The sequence below is a fragment of the Thalia democratica genome, chromosome 3 (genome assembly GCF_965202585.1).
Source record: "Thalia democratica chromosome 3, ktThaDemo2.hap1.1, whole genome shotgun sequence".
In the NCBI taxonomy this organism is placed as follows: Eukaryota; Metazoa; Chordata; class Thaliacea; order Salpida; family Salpidae; genus Thalia; species Thalia democratica.
Genome location: NC_139167.1, coordinates 30,043,539 through 30,065,760, shown reverse-complemented (window position 1 = coordinate 30,065,760; position 22,222 = coordinate 30,043,539). Strand labels below are relative to the sequence as shown.

Sequence of the window (22,222 nt, the reverse complement as noted above, 5' to 3'; positions counted from 1 at the left end):
GGAAATGCTATAAAAAAATTATTTTATTAATAATCGACTCCAAAAATTAAAAAAAAAGGATTTATGAATTTTAAAATTATAATTATCTTTTGTATGCCTAAACTTAAAATGTCTTGCTCAAGTAGTTTTTTGTAAATCAAGTTGTAATGAAATGGCAATTGGCAGCTTTGCTAAAGAGTTTAGTAAATATCTAAATAGACCATTTGATTTAGTAAATGTAAACGGCCCTTTCTATTTCATTTAGCCTCCTTAAGGGGAATTTTTAAGAAGTCAGGGAGCTCTAGCAAAGGAGCCGTGATGAACAAAAAGGCTATAAAGATATACTCAGCACAGATACCACGATTGCGTTTCACGATAAATCAAAACTTACACTAGTGTCGGGTGTTTGTACTGAAAAGAAAAAAAAACTATCATTTCATCATAAAACAAAATAGTAAAGCTTACATTTATGTTTATAATGAGTGTGGGCCAGAGTTGTCAAAATTTTAACGTTGTTAAGCTAATTAAGCAATAAAGCGTTTGCAAAGCCAACAGTTCTAAGGTCGCATCTAATTGGCTAATTAAGATTTTTACGTACTTTTATTTGTACTTTTTAAGTAATAATACTTTTTTTTCGGTTTATTTTTATATATGTGGGTAAGGTGTGTTAGGCATAAAAAAGGTGTAGTGTAGATTAAAATTTTTGGGTAACGGGGGTTAGTGATAAGGGTATAAATGTTCTTGATATTCTTCTGTATTATCGATTTACTTCATTTGCATAAAATTGCAAAATGTTATGAATGAAAACATTTCCAAAAGATTACAACTACAGCCGATCCAAACGTTCTAAACTTTGTATTAAATTAAGTATATAATAATTAAGTATTAGGCATAAGTTTAGTTAATTTTAGTTTAGTTACGGCTTTATGTTAAGTTTAGTCTGGGGCCTGGGCGGTTGTTTTCCAGCTTTATGAAAAAGAGGTTTTTATAAAAATTAGTTTAAGAATACTTTTACAAACTAATTAAAAACAAGTTTTAAACGTACATTCGCTCAAAAATTTAAATATGTATAGCCATAAGGAATTCTAAAATTAAAATAAAAAATAATCTTACACTTTTTCACAAAGTTTGTTGTGTTTACTGTTTCAGATATTTTATTTGATTAAGATTTTGTTCAAACATATTTATTTATTAAGATCAAACTAGTATTTCAAGTTTTCTGCTTCAAAAACATATACATAATTTTGTATTCTAATTTATGTAACTGTTTATTAGAAATGAAAACACATACGGAAAAAAAAACCTATGTTTAATTTACTTTGATTTTTTATTGTTTAAAAATCGTTATTAAAACGCAGTCGATTTTATTATTTTAAATGTTTTTTTCTTTTATCTCATTGCGTTTTATTAGTAAACATTTTTTTGTATTTGGCAACTACAAAAGTTCAAATTATTTCAAATAATTTTAAACTTGGAATTTTTAACAAATCTTTTGTTTTAGTTCAAGTTAATTTATTCCTTACAGTATTTTTTTTTTTTTACAGAGCTCCGTTGAAGTGTGTTAATCCGTTAACACACAAAAACATGTGTTAGTGTAATAAAATAAGGATACTGTATAATTTGTTATTATTATATATTCCAGTTAAGTTGTTTAGCTAGGATCTTTTGTTAACAAACAATTAACTATATATTTCATAGGTCAATTATATATTTTTAGATTAGTTTAAAGAATACAGTTCTTCCAAAATTAAAAGATCTTTTTATCTTTAGCTACACAAAAGAATCACAAATAATAATATTTTAATCACATAGTGGGGTACGTTTAACCCAATCAAGCATATCATAACACAATGAGTTATTCTGCAAACCATTTGGTATATAAGAAAAACATAAACAATTAAAATGTCTGTGTACCAAAAGGTTAATAAAAGGTCAGTTCAATAAAAAAAATTAATAATTAAGTTTTGAGTTTTAAATTGGTGATTGAAAAAAAAAACTGTACTAAAACATAATTGCTAAACTAAAAAATCTATAATAGCATACATGTTCAGGCTATTGATAAAGTTTGTTTTTATTATTATAATATTGTTTTTATTATTTTATTTTACAGCATTTTAACTGTGCAATCATTAAAAGTATTTTACTTAATTTTCATTAAATTTAATTTTATGAATTGATACTTTTAAAAAAAAAAGTGTTTTTACAAACAATTTTTTGTGTGTAGCTTAATGACCATTTTCTGATTATGGTAGCAATACTAATGAGTTTGTCTCACTGAATACCTACATACATACACAAGCAGTAAATTAATAATTTCTTTATTGAATTTACTGTTATTTTCTAATATATGTTTATTGAAATAAATAGAATAGTGTTTGCAAAGTTTTCTAACTTATTTCACCAAAAGATGTAAAGACATTCCAAATCTATAGGCTCTTTATTACTAATTAAAATGATATAGAATTATAAAGATAAATTTTTTCATTAATTAATTTACAAGTGGCAACTAGTGACAATTTAAGTTTTACAATCTAATTATAGATTATATTTAAAATAAGTAGTGATTATGTGATTGATACTGTCATTCACTATTTTTGTTAAATTGAAAGAAAGCAAGGTCTTTACCGACCATAAGTAGTAAGCACATGATCAATATAATATATATATCAGGGTTTCCCAAAGTCGGCAATTACAGAAATTTAAAGGGCCATGATCAGCAAAGAGGCCACAAGGGGAAGTCACAAGCAATAAAGGGGCCATAGAGGGCCATGAGGTCGTAATTTGAAATTTACACTTGATATTCTTGAGTTGACTATAAATAGCAAAAGAAAGATCTTAAGCTTTTATAATGTTTTTTTTTGTAAAATCTTGTTAGAAAGGGCCATAGCTTTTTAAATTTTTAAAGGGAGCCTTTTAAAAAAGTTTTGGAAACCCTGATCTATATTGTTATAAGGTTTTTAGGTTTCAATACCATTTTGTCAAACTCAGCTTATTGAAAATTTGAAATAATCTTAATACTAATTTAAATGAAAAAAGCTTTTTTTACTTACTGCTAGTTTAAATCTTCAACAACCCAAAATTGCTACTGATATGCCAGAAATATTTAGAATTGTTGAAAATATTTAAAATGTGGATAAATTTGTAGTTCTATTTTATTATTCTTAAAGTTAAAAAGTTTTTAAAGTTAAACCATGTTTGTAATTTTAAGTATAAAACAAGTTTACTTGTAGGTAGTCCTTGAATTACTATTAAAAGTAAGCACTAAAAATAAGTTTTCAAAAATCTCTGTAGTGTAACTACTTTTTGCTTTTATTTCGTTAAATTTAAAAGAAATTATAACATACCAACAATTCAAAAGTTTTAAACAAACATAATATATGTAATCTTTTAAATAATCATTTTTACTAACTTTCTCAAAAATTAAGAAACTAAATTTCATCTTCTAGATTTCATAATCTTTTTTATATGATCAAAGTAAGTTGTAGTTTAAAATAAAAACTCTTAAAAATAATGTTTTCACCATAACTAAAAAAAGGTTTGAGTTTTATTTTTTTTTGTGTAATGAATTAGCTGAAAAAATTTAAATTTATTGGTGGTAACAATTGCTGAGTATAGATTTCTTCTAGTATAGTCTTTTTTATAACATTCAGTTTTATTTTCAAATATAAAATTTTTAAACTTTTAGCTCATAGATTTATTATGATTAATATAAGACGGTAAAAACCAGGTAAAAGCAAGGTAAAAAATAATTAAGTGTAAAGTAGGGTTTTCCAAAGTGGGCCAAGTGGTCCTCTTGGGGGCCATGAGCAGTGAAGGGGCCAAAGGGGGGCCATGTGGCCATAGTTTGAAACTTACTCTGGATATTGTGGAGTTAATGATGAAGACCAATAAAAAAAAGTCTTAAGTGTTCTTAATGGTAGTTTTTTTGAGTTATTTTGTTGGAGGGTACCATGGCTTTTTTAATTTCTTTAAAGAAGGCTTTGAAAAAAATTCGGGAAAATCTGATGTAAAGCAAGGCCATCTATGAGGAGCAGGTCATATTTTCTTGTGGAACTTGGTTATATTTCATTATATTCTTTACTTTTGCATATTAAATATGTACTAAGTAACAACTATGTAATAAAATAAACAGTGGCCGCATAATTTAATAACTAGCAAAAAAGAAAAAAAAAACGTAACTATAAACTTTTTTTAAAACAGAAATTAAACTTATTTTTTTCTACGTTAGTTTTCAAAGTTAAAAAGCTTGTAAGTAAGTCTTTGTCTTGCGTACACCTGATTGGCCAAACTGCAAAAAAAAAGATGTTTGCTTTTGCCTCAATATCATATACTCTATAAATTCCAAGAGATAATAAAATTGTTAAAACATATATACTAAATAAAAATTTTCTGCTGCGCTTTTTTATCATTTTACAAAGCAAATGTGGTTTACAAAAGTATTAAAACAAATAAAGCCATAAACAGTTTTTATTAGTTTTTTCAGGTTTAAGCAAAAAATAACAAACCAAAATACAAGCAAAAGTTATAATTTTTTGCAAACCTGTTTGATTAACTTACACAATCATTTATAAGCTTTTTTTTTTAAATATTCTAGCATGCTATAAAGCTTGCTTATATAGTACAAAATATATATTACTAATTTTTAGAGAGGAACGGTTCTTATTAGAACTAGGAAAACCCAAACTTGAAATGCCAGCACTTCAAGCCCTTAGTTCTTCAGGTTTACCTATACTTTATTGTTTTCTTATTGTTTTTGATTTAGAATATTTTTAGTTTAGTTTAGAAATTTTTCTATAACAGTATTTAAAAAATTACTGCTTTATTGCAACTGTTATTGTTTTAAACATTTTTTTTATACATTGTTGATAACTCATGTTTTTAGTGAAATAAAGGTGAAAATAACCTTTGAGAAATTTTAATGTTTTGTTTAATTAGTTTTATACACCTCATTTTCAATTAAATTATGATATACAAAAATGAGAAGGTTTGAAATCATTATAAAATGCGTTTGTTCTATTTGTACTCAAACAGCTTTTTTTAAGTTTTTTTTTTTTGAAAAAAAGCTATACAGTTTTTTATACCTTTGTTCTCATTATTAGTCATTCTTTTGTTACTTTCCAAAAAAATAATATTGGTAAGCTTGAGCTAAAGTTAAATCTCTCAATCGAAATAATTTATTTTCATATATGTGTTGACATATATAGTTTAGTAGTGTTTAATTAACTTTTAAAATTAATCAAGTTAATTACAGGAATAGTTGAAACATGTGGAATAAGAGCAATGTGCTGGAGAATATTTCTATACTGCGTTCCTGTCAAGTAAGTCTTTGTTAAAGCGTTAATAAATGTGATTGTATTAAGTTTTTAAACTTTCATAACAATTGAATTTGTTTTAATTACTTTTATATGCATAAGGTAACCATTGATAATTTAATAAGCTATATTTACTTATGTAGTTTGTAACTAAAAACCACAATTTACACAGTTGTTTTTGGTTAATGGTGTTTTTGTTAGATTAAAAAAAAATCATTTAATTATAACAATCATTTAATCACAATTAAAACTTATATTTAAGGCTGTGTCTTGTTTTCGTCAGACAAAAACAAATGACATTATTTGTAGGTCAAGTTTAATGTTTTTAAAAATTCAATAAAACAACTGTTTACAAAATTATAGCAAACTGAAATATACAAGAAAAAAAATCATAAAACAAAAAAGAAGTTATCATAGCATTTTTACAACTACAGTACTTTTCAGGAGGTCCAGTTGGTCAGAGGTGCTGGCAGACCAGAGGAACGCTTACAGAAATTTTTTGAAAGAAATAATAATAGATCCCAGCATAAAAAGATCAGAAAAGAACGACGATCCGCTCGCACAGGAAGAAGATGACCATGTTGGTTGAAAATAATGTTTTGTTTTTGTTGTACGCCTTTAGTACAGTGTTTTTCAAACTCATTTTCACAATTGCCCCTTAGCAGAAAGTTAAAAAAATAATTGTCTCCACACAGGACAACCTCCATAAAACCTGGTCTAAGTTTCAAATCTCCCCAACAGTTACCCATCAGAACTTTTTTCTCAGTTCAGTAAAAATTTCTTGTGCAAGTTGCTGCTGCTTTACAAGTTATTTCATACATTTTTTTACTCTTTATTACAAACTCCTGAATATCTTGTGTATGTTGGTTTTATTAATTCTACAATTGCCCTAAAGTTAAAAAAATGTCAACCCTTTTGCCACCTTACTAGTTGTTCACCACAAATCACCCAAACAGAGGGCTATATTGCTTACTTCTGAAAACCCTGCCTTTAATTAAAGTAAAGGTTGTTAAGTTTATCAGGCAGACTCACATGTTTTTTTTCTACAAATGTCAGGGTATGTATTTGTGTTTATAATATTAAGTAGTAAATAAAGATATTTTGTAATTTCCTTTCCTAGTTTTCTTTTCCATTGCTATGAGAGCAGCAGTTGTACAAAAAAAAAACAGAATAACACTGGTAAAAATGTTATAAAAAACATGAAAAACCCATAATTTTGCTATTTTATTTGAATAAAGCAAGTTTTTTAATGATGTGTTTTAGTGGTTCTTTTAGATAATTAGCAAATAGTTTTCATTTAAAATTTTTATACAACTTTATTTTTTAAAAACTGCTCATTAGTTATAAAAAAAGCTTTGGTTACTTCAATATAAAAATTTAGGTATGACAATATTAAAAAAAAAAAATAGTTTTTGTTATTTTGTATGATTATATAATATAGCTTAGTTTTTATTAATAATGCTCAATTTTAAAACACTATTTTTTACATAGCTATTTAAAATTGTTTGATTGTTTAAAATAAATAATATTTTTACAAGATTATGATTGCAAAAGGAAAAAAAATGCTATGACTTTAATAAACAAGAATTTTTTTTTGTTGTTCGTAGTTACATTTTTATTACAATTACAGTAACTAGTTTAAAAGTTTTACTGGTTTAAAAGCTATAGTTGTGTGTATTGACTATACAAATTCTGAAATATGTTTAAATCAAAAGTTTTAAAGTCAAAGAAGCTGGAGATAAGTAACTTATATACAAATTAAATTGTAAATAAACACTAAAAAAATAAACTTTTAAAGTTGAACTATTTAGTTTACATTTTAAAACAAAGTTTAAACTTGTTGTGCAATATTTTACAACAGTTAACTTGGCAAAAAATAAGGTATTTAAATTTTTTATACCATACATACTAAAAGTTTATAGTTTGCATAAAATTAAAGTTTATAGTTTTAAAATAATAAATTTTCAGAATGTTGAACTTTTCATTTAAACTGTCAATAATAAAATCTGTTAAACCAAAAAATATTGTACAGTTTGTTTTAATCCTCTGTATAAATTCAAAAGCTAAGTGTTATTTAATTGACTATGTCATTATCATTAAAAATAGGATGAGTAATAATTTCAAACTGTTTTAATGACATACAGTTATAAAAAAATATAATTGAAAATCAAACAAACAGCCACTAAACCCCAACCCAACAAGCAGTTGGAATAATTTCTTCAAAGACAACCAGGTCTTACTGCAAATCGATAAAGATGTAAGAAGGCTATGCCCTGATATTTCCTTCTTTCAGGTATATTGTAATTTTAAATTTGATAGTTATAAATTTTTAATTGATATGCTTGATTTTATATTTACTCTTATAATAGCTTATCTGCTATATCAATATATTTTGTTGTATAAGAGTTTTTTAGTGCTTGTATATTTAAAATTTTAAATGGTATATATATTTCATAAAAACTATTAAGTCTAGTTTAAGTTAAGTTAATGTAGAGCTAAAAAATACCACTAGCTTTAAGTTTTCATGGTGAAAAAACTGAAACTAATGTAGATTGTTTTTTTGAAACTTAAATTTTATAAGATTTCAGTATTAAGTTTTAAAGTAGTGTACTACTTTTTAATAGATTTCTTACTAAATTGCATAATTTAACTACTATAATAAGTTTACAAAAATACCAATGCAAAATTTGAAACAGAATACAAGTTGTTTTATTTTTGTTAAATAGACTATAATATTTTTTATTATTTGAACTTTTGTACACTAATATTTTATGATCTTTTATAACGGTTGAATCACCTAAAAAAAGATGCAAAATTCCACCCAAGTTAGAAAAACAAATCTTTGTTTTAATAGAAACATAGATTAGTAGAACAACAAGTATAATCATTTAAACAACCTGCAACTTTTTTACAATATAGAATACTTTTTTTTGTAATACCAGGTTTTAAAAACACGGTACTTTTTTGGTTTTTTATAACGCTTGATCACAAAAAAAAAGCAAACCAAAATAACAAATTCTACGTTCTTTTCTACATGAATGAATATTTATTTACCCTTTAAAACACAGTTTGCAGAACACTAATAACATTTATTCATATTTTTGAAACAAACAAAGAATTCAAATTGCATTGTACATTTATTATGTGCACTTTTATACAACTAACACATGTAGATAAACCCATGCAATGAGATGAGTAGTGTACTATATGTGATGATAGTTTTTTTCAATGAGCTATTTTTAACTACAAAAATTAGTTGATAAATAAACAACTACAATTTTTAACTATAATGCAACAAAAACATTTTTAACGCCTGAATTTTTGTACAGGATGCAACACTAGTAATCTCTTGATTAACCTATAACAAGCCTCAAAAAACCACCCGCATAATAAATTTTTCAATGGTAATAACCTTACGATTTCACAATAAAGAGCTCAACTGAAAAATAGCAAATAAACATTAATAAGACAATTTCAAATTGGGAGTTTTTTTTTATACACAGAATATTTTTCATACACACACATAAAAATTCACTTTCACTTATACAATATATTTGTACAGAACGCCACTCAGTACCCATGCAATGAGATGGTTTCAAGCGACAGCAAGGTTGAAACGCTGAGGAAGAGAGTTGAGAGGGGTGTGCTCACCGCTCACAACTTCAGCAGAAAAAGACTCGGCATTTCAGCTGTTAGTATTTGGTTTTTGTTGTATTTAAGATTTTGTTGTAGAAATATTATTAGTTTTTATTTTAATTGCAAGAACAGAAAAAGACTCGGCATTTCAGCTGTTAGTACTTGCTTAATTAAAAATTTAAAGTAAGATTGAGGGTTGATAAAATTTGTTATATTGTGTATAAGTATTAGAATTTCTGTTTTTAATTGTTAAAACTATCTTAAGTTATTATACAGCTAAATGTACCATTACCAAAAACTTAGGTGTTATTTGTTGCATGTGCCTCAAAAAGTAAAGTTTGAATAAGACTCGGTATTTCAGCTGTTAGTATTTCATACTCTTAAAATAGTAGAGTTTATTAATGCTTTTTGTTGGTATGTATCAAGTTTGAAAATTTAGAAGTTTATTCAGTGTAGAATTTATTATTACTTACTAAATTTAAAATTTTTATAAGTAGTTAGATATAATATTTAGATAAACTAAAATGAAAAAAAAACTGAAATTTACATTGTGAGTTTAGCTCTTTTCCCTAGGAATTTTATTTGTACAAAATTTTATTTGTACAAAAGGTTTCAAGTTGCTTAATGAATAAGAACTGCCAGAATCTCAACAGGTACTTTTATTCAGCATACCTTATTACTTGAAGTAGCTAATTATGTTCGAAAAGTTGTACCATTTGTTACATTTTTGGTATAATTATGCACAATGCTGGTTTTGCCAAACTAGTTGCACTCTTTGAATTTATCTTTTATTAAACGACTTAAAAGAGCTGCCTCTTTATTTTACCATGTAGAATATGTCCTTACTCTTTAAGTTTGTTGGATTATTGACGATGTTCGCTCAGTAGAGCTAAGAACATGTTTGTATTAGGCTAAAGTATCTAGCATAAACTAGATACTTTACTGTACTGGTACTGTAAAAAGTACTGGTAAAAACTGCCTTGACATATATACCTTTTAAATGCTATAAAACCTAAACGTATACGTATAAGTAAATAATGTTTATTGAACAGCAACAAGTTGTTCAAAATTTAGCTGTTTATTTTAAAGTTTGCGTAAAGAGTTTAGTAACACTTAATTTTAGATGTAAATTTGGGTGGTCAAAAGTTATGTAAACCTTGAATCATTGAGTTCGAAAATTTAATACAAAAAAACATTAAGAACAGAATGATGCTATACCACTAAAAATGCAATGTAACAGAGTTTCCCTAAGTGGGCCATACAGAAATCTAAAGCAAAATGGCAATAAGCTGCAAAAGGGTAAAGTGGGGAGGGGCATGAGTGGTAAAGGGGCCATGAGGCCGTAATTTGAATGTTACACTAGATATTCCGGAGTTGACAGTGAAGAGTAAAAAAAAAGTCTCAGGCGTATCTTAAATTGTTATTTTGACAAATTTTTTTGGAGGAAAGAAGGGATATAGCTTTTTTAGTTCCTTTAATGGGGACCTTTTGAAAAAAAAAAAATTGGAAAACCCTAATTTGAAATTACAATCGCAAACTTGTGCACTGTGTTTGAGAACAGTCAATAACAAGTTGCACAAGATTAACATATGTATAATTACTGTTGTCGTACTAATAGTTAGTTGCATTTTATGAACAGGGTTGCCACACTCTCAAACTTAGAATATTTTTAAGTTTTTGAATATCTCAGGATTTCTTAGGATAGGATTTGTTGAAAAAAAAGTCAGAATAGTTTTAAGACTTTTTAAAAATTTCAGTATAGTTTACTCTGGATAGCTTATTTTAATTATCAAAATGATTTAATTTGTTTATTTGCAAGTTCTTATTTATATTACAAACAATTTGGTTGAAGAATTTTATTTATAAAAGCTTTGAAAATTTGTTTTTTTAAGGTTTGAAAAAACTCAAGATTACTCAGGACAGACTAAAAGGCAACCTGGTATGAACAGAAAAAGACAGTTTAGGAGTATCACGTAATTATGAAAAAATAAAAACATGTATCTAAATATACCAGTATACTATTATCAGTATTTATTTTATTTAGTTTATATTATATATTATATTATTATAGTATTTATTTTATACTGTAGCTTATGAACAGTAGAAGACAGTCAACAGAAGAAAATCATGTTTTAAGCGAATATAAATACATATATAATATAGTAAATATTTACAGCTAATGAACAGTAGAAGGCAATCAACAGAGGAATATCATGTTTTAAGCGAATATAAATACATATATAATATAGTAAATATTTACAGCTAATGAACAGTAGAAGGCAATCAACAGAGGAATATCATGTTTTAAGCGAATATAAATACATATATAATATAGTAAATATTTACAGCTAATGAACAGTAGAAGGCAATCAACAGAGGAATATCATGTTTTAAGCGAGGGCGAAGAAGCTCACTGGGAAGTTGTTGAGAGAATCCTGTTCATATATGCTAAACTAAACCCTGGTACATCGTATGTGCAAGGTTATTGATAATTTATTGTTTATTTTATAACACACATACGCCAAGTTGAATCCTGGTATTTAATATGTACAGATAGTTTTTATTTTTAAATTTTATGTTTATATGCCAAGCGGAACCCTGGCACTTCATGTGTGCAGAACAATTATAAGAATATCAATGCGATTACATGCAAAATAAAACTTTATTTTTAATACTTATTCATAAAATATGAATTTTAATGTAAAAATAACAAGCCTTAATTGTTTAAGTACACAAAGAGGTGATCTTAAACTTATTTAGTATTTAAATAGTAGTACATATAAAAGGTATGGATAGTATCAACAGTAGTTATTAGGTAAGAATTGTATGTATTCAGTTGAGTTACAATCAAGCAGGGTTCGTGCGCGTCAGGCTAAATCAAGCTAAGTCAGGATAAAGCAGTTTTTTTTTGGAAAAAGTTGAAAAACGCCAGGCTAAATCAGCTTTTTATTTAAAAATTTGAGTATCTCAATTATTACTAAGTTTTGTGGGAGTACAAATTTTAGGTACAATTCATTTTTCTTTACAAGAACAAAATGTTAAAGTTTTTTTTTAACTTAAGTGTAAGCCTTTTAAATCTGATATGGAATCAACAATCACTGTATTTATTTAGAGTTTAGGATTTATAATTATGTATCAATTTTAAGTATTAGTCAAAATACTATAATAAACATTTTTTTACTTATTTCAATACTCGTGTAAGCGTTTAATTTAAAATTTTAATAAAACACAACAATGCACGTCGTTTTATTATAAATCTTCTGGTTACAATGTTTTTAATTAGTGCGTAATTAATTTGAACAATTGTGTAAAGTCATATATATTAAATTTTTACACTAGTAATAAATTAGATAGAGCACTTATTTTAAAACTTATCACTGAATTTGTTATGTTAAGGGTACAGGAGGGTCAATCACCTTTTTCAGAAGTTAGTCTTATTTAATTGAGTTGTAACTAAGCTATGAGTTGCTTTTTGCAGATTTTTATAGCTCAAAATATTTCGAGATAAAGCTGGTTGAAGTCGGAGACTACAATAGTACTAATCGAGACCCCCAATACCTAAAATTACTTCTAAAGGGGATTTTTCTTAATTTGAAAAAAATGTCAGGCTAAACTGGTCTCAGTCAGGCTAAATGAAAAAAAAAATGGCTAACTTATGTATGTTTTAACAATGTATATATTTTTTAGGCATGAACGAAATAATAGGCCCTCTCTACTACACTCTGGCGTCTGATCCCGAAATAAAATGGAGGGGTTAGTATAATGAAATTTTCATTTTTATAAACATGAACATTTCTTAAAAACAAGTTGAAACATGAAGTTTGTGTAGTGTAGAGTAACTGTTTAAAATAATGAGCATATTTTAGTATTATTATATATATTAAATTATAGTATTAATTATAAATATTTTAAATAATGAGCAATTAATAAATAAGGTATAGCATTAAATATGTTATGGTATTTTTTTATTTACGTGTTTTTATATTGCTAATGTTTGTTATAAATTTTTAATGAATTTAAATGACATTTCATATGCGTAAAAGACATTCACTAGCTTAATGCAATGTACTATTAATCATTTTTATTTTTAAAAATTATTTCTAGCGTTGGCCAAGTAATGATTAGTTAACAGTATAGGGTTCTTCTTATAATAAAATGTACAGAGGGTATAAAATAATAACAAGTTTGTTTTATACAAATGTATTTATTGTAGACTTTATACTAAAATGTTTTGTATTTTTTTGTAGTTTTTAATCTTATAACCATTAAACTAACAATAAAATGATAACTAGAAATACAGGTAGATAGCTTTAAGGTAAATTCGTATTTCCAGTTTTATAGCAGAACATTTACTTGAAGTTGAGTTAGGTTTTGTGAACATTTATCAGTTTATGTAAACTTGATCAGAACTGGTATTTAATCATTTGAAAATGATTTTAGTTCTTATTAATAAATACTTACAGAGCACGCAGAGGCCGATACATTCTTTTGTTTTACAAACTTGATGGCTGAAATAAGAGACAACTTCATCAAATCGCTCGATTTCAGTGGAACTGGAATTGGTTTGTTTTAATTATTTATTAGATTTTTACTGTTATATGTTTGTTATGTGATAGAAACTTTAATTTCAACAATAGATAAGTTTACAACGTGTTTTTTTGGTTTTAATTTTTAATGAACCTTCTTATATTCTATATTTAATCATATTCATGTAAAAGGCTGCAATTTATTTTACGTCAAAAAAGTTTTTTTTTTACTTTTTAGACACTTTTTATATTTAAGTACTACAATTGCTTTGCTAAGGTAATTACTTAATATAATATTTGTTGTTTATACTAACATAGTGTTACAAACTTCTTTGTTTAGTAGTTTGTTGTCTTTTTTGTTGTAATTATCTAAGTATTTTTTGACTTAAAAGTTTTTATTTTATTTTAGTCATTTCTAAATTGCCCTTAGATTACAAAGTTTTGTATTTATTTAAATATTGCTATACTTAAATAAAATTTATCGTGTTTTAGATGAAACTTTATGTTTATAGAGTTTTAAGAATACCTTTTATGTTTAATATTTGATATTAAAATTTAATTTAAGCTTATTTTTATTTGTTAACAGTGGTTTGTGTAAATTATTATTTTTTCGTTTCCACCTGAAATTTAAGATTCCCGACAAAATTTCCCGTCTAACGACAAACGTTTATAAAAAATAAATGAAAAGCAAGTTCAGTTATTCTGTTTTGTAACATTTATTACTATTTTTTATTTGTATTTTCGTAAATGTAAAATATAACAACTATTTAGTTTAAAATGTTTTCTTTATTATACAGAAGCAGCGATGTCTAGGGTGGTGGAACATTTGAAAATAGTCGACATTCAAGTATTTAATCGCCTGTCACAACAGAACATAAAGTCGCAATTCTTCTTGTTCAGGTGAGTTTTGTTGTTACAATAAATGTTGTGTAACATTGGTAAAAATTCTGGTGAAATATTTCACATGATATAATAAGTTTGTGGTTATAAAGTTTTAAGTTTTTAAACGTTTAAAAAGTTAGTAAAAATGTTGAGTTTTATTGAAAACTTACAATTGCAATACTTAAGTTGTAACAGTTTACACAAGTTTTATAAAATTTGATATTTTTCCATATTTTGCAGACTGTATAGTGATTAAAAAGTATCATTTAAAAAAAAAAGCATATTTTTTGATAAATAGTACATATGTAAAGTCATATTGGCACAATTTAAAAAAATCTTTATGAAAATAGTTTTATAACATAATTAATAACTTTATATGTTTACTACATTGCTTTAAACTATTTAAATTAAATTTTGCTTAAGTAAATGTGGTTTCAAATATATTTTTATGACAGTTTTATTATTAAACAAAACATAACTTGTAATAATCAAAAATAAAATTTCAGTGATAGGTTAAATTAATACAATTTTTTGATTACTTTCTCTTCTGCGTTGAGTTTGAAATTTTACTTTACCTACTAAAAAACAAAAGTACTAGTAATTTTGATTTTTTTTATAGCTTATATCTTAAATAAAAAAATGTCAAATTAACTTTCAAAAATTTTTTTGTATCCTTTTATAGTTTATTGTCTTTTAATATAAATCTAATGTTAAATAATTTGAATGTACTTTAAAACTGTTTTGTTTTGATCTGTTTAGCTATAAGTTTATTTTATTTCTGTAATCTTATAATTTTTTATTTAAACTGGATTTAGATATCACAAAAAAGTAAACAAATAATTTAACATCAATTAAAAATGACTTTTTTAAAGCTTTGTTATCGCACTTTAAAAAAGTAATATCATTTTCGTGAAATAAGTATGTGATAAAGTAAAATGTCACCACTTAGCAAAGCAAGATTTTTATCAACAACTGAGAGATTTGCAGATAAAATTCTACACTTTTTTAAGTTATAAATTTTTAATAAAGTACTAACTTCAAGCTAAACTTAAAGGAGTAAATCAAAACGTAATTTTAAAACTTATTCGTTTAAAGGTAAATTAGGAAATAATATACTGAAGATAGAAAAGTTTTAATATAACGTATTTTTTTTAGTTTTGTACAATATTTTTGAAAAAATGTGTTTTTAATTATTTCAAAAGCATATATTTTATTTACAGTTTTATAATTATTTAAAATTATGTAATAAAACGTTTGGCTTGCTAATGTAAACAAAAGTTTAAAACTTTTCAAGTTTTAAAACTAATTATGAAATACACTAAAAAAATGTAAATTAATAGATCTTTATAAAGTAAAAAAAAAATTGGTAAAAATAAAATGTTTTAAATATTTAAGTTAATTGATGATTTTTAGATGTACACAAATAGTTTTCTATTAATAAAAATTTCCAAAAGACACAAGTAAACTTATAACAGGTGTTATCATAAATTCATTTATTATAATCCACAATATGTATTGTTATATTTTATCGCAAACAGTGTTCATTAGTTAATGTTTAACAAACATGAAATTATTTCTGTGATGCATAAATTTTAAGTGAGCTATTTTAAATTTTGGTTGTATTTTACCATCTACGATAGAAAATTTAACATTAAATTTTAAAAGCCTTACTTAAAATTTCAAAAAAGTTTCAACAGCTTAAATTTTACTTTAAATACCAATAAAAACACAAACTTCAATACAATACAAATTTCTATACAACTGGCTTAATTGGTTGCTTGGTCGATGCTATTTTTAAACTTTGTTGTTTTGAAATTTAACATTCTTTGCTTACTTGGCAAATTCCAGTTTGTGTAGTTGTACTTTTATTAACCTCATTTGTCATAGGTTATTTGTTGGAATAAAAAATACAGAACTATTTACAAAATTATTATTACAAAACTTGTAACATTACTTGAAGTTACTAGCAATTTGTATTTATACATAAAATACTTTTGTTACAAGCGTTTACTAACTTGATTTGATTTAATTTAAATCTAGTTTTTTTGATTAAGAATATTTAAGATTTTGTAATAACTTTCTATATAGCTGTTAATAATGCTTGTAATTTTTCAGACCCCAAAAATTTTTTCACACATACATTTAAGTTTTTACCCTCGGTTATAAATAAACAAGCATTTACATGAAATACAAAAATTTAAAACAAAATTGTTGAAAAAAGGTTCGAGTCAAATTAATATCAAAATTCCGTGTAACAACGGCTTCTATTGATTTTTTATAAAAAAATAAAATGTTATTTATTCCTAGTGGGTTCATGTACGTTGGTGCAATTTATGTCGCGTAAAATTAATAAAAAATTATTTTCTGCACTTGGATAAATATTTTTTAAGTACGTTTTGAGTTCAGACATTGTTTTTGTTTGTTTTTTTTTCTGAAAAATTGCTGATGTGCTACCAATGATAAACAGTTCTAGTTTTATAAAAATTTTAAGAGCTGTAGTTTACTTATAAATCGGTTTAATTATAACTTACTATTGTTCACAATAAAACTATCCATTATTTTTCTTAACATATAACCTAACTTTTTTGAACTTGAAGTAATTCCATGAAGTAATTGCTTTTAAATATCATCAATAATGTATTATTGGTAAATGGATAACATTTTCATATCAATAACAGATGAAATAAAGTTTATTTTTATAACAGATGGATAAAACTCCTACTGTCACAAGAATTATATATTTTTTGCAATAATAATGAATGTTGATTGTAGCAATAAAATTTCAAACAGAAACAACAACCTATTTATTTATCTATATTTTTATTTACAGATGGATAACACTTTTATTATCACAAGAGTTCCCACTACCAGACGTGATATATTTATGGGATGTATTATTTTCAGATAAAGACAGATTCGATTTATTGTACGCAATGTGCACGGCCATGATCGTGTTAGTCGATTGTTAATATTTCAAATATTTACTGTAAAATATAAATTTTGAAGTTAAAAACAAGTTTCAATAATTGAGTACTCAAAACATTAATCTTACCGTTGCCATTGTATTTTTATGATTGTGTAAGTTGATTTGTTAGTAAAAAATGTTTATTAATTTATGTTTTTTAATATGGTATAGTGTATTTGTTCAAAGCAAAATAGTTAAATCAATACTGATTTATTTTTAAAAGTTTTAAAAAATATGATGGATTGCACTCTAATTATGATTTATTGAATCATTTTTTAATTTCTCATAATTTAATAAAAAATTTCTGTAGTAAGTTTTTCAAGCTTTTGCCCCAAGTTTGTATTTTGGTTTCCAACAAACATAAAATGCAACTCAATTTGTTCTATTTTACTTATTTAATATTTTAATCTATTTATTTACTATTTTTTATACTAATTTAATCTGTTTACAGTCCGCTTTACTGCAGCTATTTAGTGAAAAAATTTCTTGACTGAGTTCAACCTTGTTTACATATAGTTTTGTGTTCTTATTCGACTCATAACACAGTATTAAATTAAGTCTTTTTTTTACGAACTACGTGAAAATAGTCTAAAACTAGTTTATATTATAAATGAGTATTGATTTTTACACAAAATAATTTTTAGCCAAAAAATGTCTTTTCAGCTCTCAGAGGCATTTATACAGAAAATATTTAATAGTTGTTTTACAAAGTTAATTTTTTTAAGTGTTTTGTTATATATATTTTTTTCAATAAGTAATATAATCATATGAAAAAAGTATCTCTACTATTTTTACTGCATGAGCGTATATACAATACGCTCATGCAGTATGTGTAATACTATGTATTTATACTTTCTAAGATTTCTTATGTTAAAGTTTTTAGCTTTCATTGTACATTCAAAATATATTTAAGTAATTTATTACCTTGCACAACTATCTGTTTATATTTTTATCAACTCTCTATTATTTGAATACTAGTTCATAATTATTTGTTTAGATTTTATAGATATCAAAAGTTTGTTGTAATTTTTTTTGTGTGCTTTGTATAGAAATCTCTTTCTTGTCAACAATTACTTACGTTTATTTTAAACGTTTTGTTACTAGAGTTAATTTAATCTCATTTAATTAAAGTTTAATCACAATTAACGTTATTTTTATGATTTTATTAGAAACTGTTATATAATTCTACATGCTAGCCAGTGAAGTACACCTATCCTGATTAAAACAGTTGATATTTTGTAAAGTCTAAATTTTAACGTAACATTTCTAAAAAGGTTATGCTCTTTATTTGGGGTAGGTGTCTAAATTGCGCGAGCGTACAAAATTGCACGAGGGGACAAAATTGCACGAAAACACAAAATTGCACGAAGATACTTTTGCACGATGACTAATTTGCACGAGAGCATAAAATTGCACGAAGATAAAATTGCACGCAGACAAAATTGCACGAAGGCTCACTTTTGCACGAAGACACTTTTGCACGAGGGTATATTTTTGCACGAGCAGACAATTTTGCACGCAGACACTTTTGCACGAAGGGTCATTTTTGCACGAGTGACAACTTAGCACGGAGGGTCAATTTTGCACGGGTTTTGTTTCCTTCCCAGGGACGGGTCAAAATTGCGCGTAGACATTTTTGCACGAGGGGACAAAATTGCACGAGAAGACTATTTTGCACGAAATTTTTTAATAATATTTAAAAAATAAAAAAATAAGAACTAAAAAATTTATAACTTAATAATAAAAAATACAAAACAAAACTATATAATATTCAAAAAAAAAATCTGAATTATAATATTTAATAACTAAATAACGAAAAATAAAAATCAGAATTAAAAAAGTTATAACTTAATAATAAAAAATACAAAACAAAATTATATATTGTTCAAAAAAATAAAAAAATCTGAATTATAAAATTTAATAACTAAATAACGAAAAATTAAAAAAATTAAAAAAAAACAGAGTTAAAAATTTTATAACTTAATAATAAAAAATACGAAACAAAATTACATATTATTCAAAAAAATAAAAAAATCTGAATTATAAAATTTAATAACTAAATAACGAAAAATTAAGGAAAAAATATCAAGTAAAAAATAACAAATAAAATAGTGAAAAATTTAAGTGAATAAAAAAATATATATAGTACTTTTAAGTAAAAAAAAATATTTTCCAGTAAAAAAAAATTAAATGTTAATTAGATTCTTTTAAATAATAAAAAAAGTTAGAATATAAAAAATCAACTAACTTAATAATAAATAAGTTTTAAGAAATCAAAAAACATTTAAAATTTACAAAAATTTAAAATTAAATAATAAATACATTAAATAAAAGTCCAAAACAAAAGTTAATAAGATTAATATAAAAAGTCAAATTAAATGAAATAAATAACTAAATAAATTTAAATGAAATAATAATAAATATAAAAGTCAAAATGAACAATTTAAATAATAAACAAAAATCTATCAAAAAAATTTATATAAATAAAAATAAAAACTAGATTATAAAATTAGATTCTAACCGTTATTAAAATACAATTACCAAAAAAAGAATTTTGTTTAAACCTTTTTTTTTTGTTAAAAATAGAAATTAACTAATTGTAGCTGTTGTATTATTTTGTTTGTTTCATTTAAGTCTAAAGCTTATATTTCCTTTTTCTTCTAAAAATGTAAAAATAAAATTGCTTCTGACAGTGCTTTTTCGCAAGTCTTGGTTAGATAAAGAGAAAATACAGAGCAGGAGAAACTTAAGAGCTAATTAGACTAAAACGCGTGCAAATACTGATGCAACTAAGATAAAGTTTAGTAAAATATAAAATAATGATATATAAATTAGGTTTAAAACTTTTATATAAAACAAAAAAGTACAATTTTAAGTATAATTTATGGAATTACAAAGCCGTAACAGAACTTTTTGTACAATGCATAATAAAAATTTCAAAAGACGGATTTTCTTTTTTCTAAATTTATTTAATTGTTTCACTATTTCGCATGCTCGTTTTTTCTGTACAAAAGTATCTTCGTGCAATTTTGTCCCCTTGTGCAATTTTGTACACTCGCGCAATTTTAACACCTACCCATGTAAAATTTTATTTATTATATTTTTTTTAATCTTGTTTTATTTCATATTTAAATTTAGTATAATTATAATATAATTAATGTTTACATCAACACATGTCTATTTTTAAATAAGGATTATTTTAAGTATGATAAAACTCTAGTTTTATTTTTATTAAAATAAAATTTTAATTTATAATAGTTTTTAAACACATTAATTTAGTTTAAATAAAAAAAGGTTTTACATATTAAAAAAAAATTAAATAAAATTAATTTAAACCTGGTTAAATTAGAATGAACTACACTAGCACATGCTTATTATTTTTTTTTATAAAACATAAAGGTTTTATTATATTTTTTATTTAGTTATTTTAAGTTGATATTTTTTGTGCAAAATTGACCCTCCGTGCAAAACTGTCTGTCGTGCAAAATTGACCTTCCGTGCAAAATTGTAACTCGTGCAAATTCGACCTTCCGTGCAAAATAGTCTTCGTGCAATTTTGTCCCCTCGTGCAATTTTGTGCCCGCGTGCAAATTAGTCTTCGTGCAAAAGTATCTTCGTGCAATTTTGTACACTCGTGCAATTTTGTTCTCGTGCAATTTAGTCCCCGCGTGCAATTTAGTAACCTCGCGCACTTTTGTCTTCGCGCAATTTAGACACGTTCCCCTTTATTTGTCTTAATCACTTAAAATTACTAAAAGTATATTTTCAGTGTTTTGTAAGCATTTAAATGCATAAATAAAAATGTACAAATTAAATATTTGATTTACAACCAGGTTTCGGTGGCAAAAATTTACTTCCTTTTCGAGTATAATAAGTTAGTAAACTCACATAACAACGTTGCTTATCTATATGAATTAAATAACCTCTTTCAATTTCCGTAAATCGAGCAATCTTTTATAGTTAAGACAAATAAATAAATACTGAAATACTAAACAATCATAATCCTTTGAATTTATTTCCAACAGATTAGTCCGTGATCGCCTATTGAACGGTGACTTCAGTCACAACGTTAAACTTTTACAAAACTATCCGCAAGATGTCCCCACACACCTCATTGTTGAGAAATCGTTTCAATTGAAAAGTAGTTTGCCTCAGAGGAAGATATAAGTAGCAAATATTATTTTGTTTGATTATTAATTCAATTTTAGTTCAAGAAAATCTAGAAAAAAAAATTATGATAAACAGCTTAGCACTAGACAAAAAATGTTTACTTCGAGTATAATTTTTTCTTAAGTTAGAATTACAATATCAAAGCAAGATGACTGCATTTTACAAAAAGTTTTTCTAATAAGCTTAGTTTTAAAATATGCCATTAGTAGATGATTGTTTTTGAGATTTCAGTTTTGTTTGTATATTAATGAAACAATCAAAGTACATGAAGCAAATATAATTTACTTGTTAGTCCAAATGAAAAAATCGTTTTTAATTTTATATAAAATTTCAATGAGCTTAACATCTTTGTTGTAATAATTTTGAGTTATTGAAACTTTAATTTTTTTTTGTTAAACAAAGAATTGTTAAAGGTTTTAACGTTAACAATCTTCTTCAAAGCTGTTTTAAACTGGATTTTTATAGCTTTTTTCATGACTCTAGACATTGATTTTATTTTTACGGTTTTGTACTAATTTGTAAATTAAAAATACCTTTATAATTTTTAAAACTACAATAATTTTTCGTTGTTGTTGTGTTTTTTACATGTTTTGTTTTCAAATCATTTTTATTTAAAGTATATTTTATTTCTGATTGTTTTCAATCTTTTTCTATTTTAGACTAGTTATTTTTTCAAAAAAGGTTTAATTTGCGATTCATATAGGTTTTTCTTAAATTTTATTTATGACTAAAAAATAACTAAGATACTTTAT

At 24.9% G+C, this 22,222-nt stretch overlaps 1 protein-coding gene across 1 annotated transcript; it reads left to right on the top strand.

Moving 5' to 3' along the window:
• Positions 1-1,854: 1,854 nt before the first annotated feature.
• LOC145831259 (TBC1 domain family member 13-like) lies at positions 1,855-21,595 on the top strand. Its single transcript, XM_082938435.1, has 12 exons — positions 1,855-1,910; positions 4,626-4,699; positions 5,231-5,297; positions 5,736-5,871; positions 7,471-7,584; positions 8,854-8,982; positions 11,276-11,408; positions 12,615-12,680; positions 13,391-13,489; positions 14,251-14,353; positions 17,166-17,288; positions 21,326-21,595. The coding sequence occupies exons 1-12, from the start codon at positions 1,882-1,884 to the stop codon at positions 21,465-21,467; spliced, it is 1,215 nt and encodes a 404-aa protein (XP_082794561.1). The 5' UTR covers positions 1,855-1,881; the 3' UTR covers positions 21,468-21,595.
• Positions 21,596-22,222: the final 627 nt, after the last annotated feature.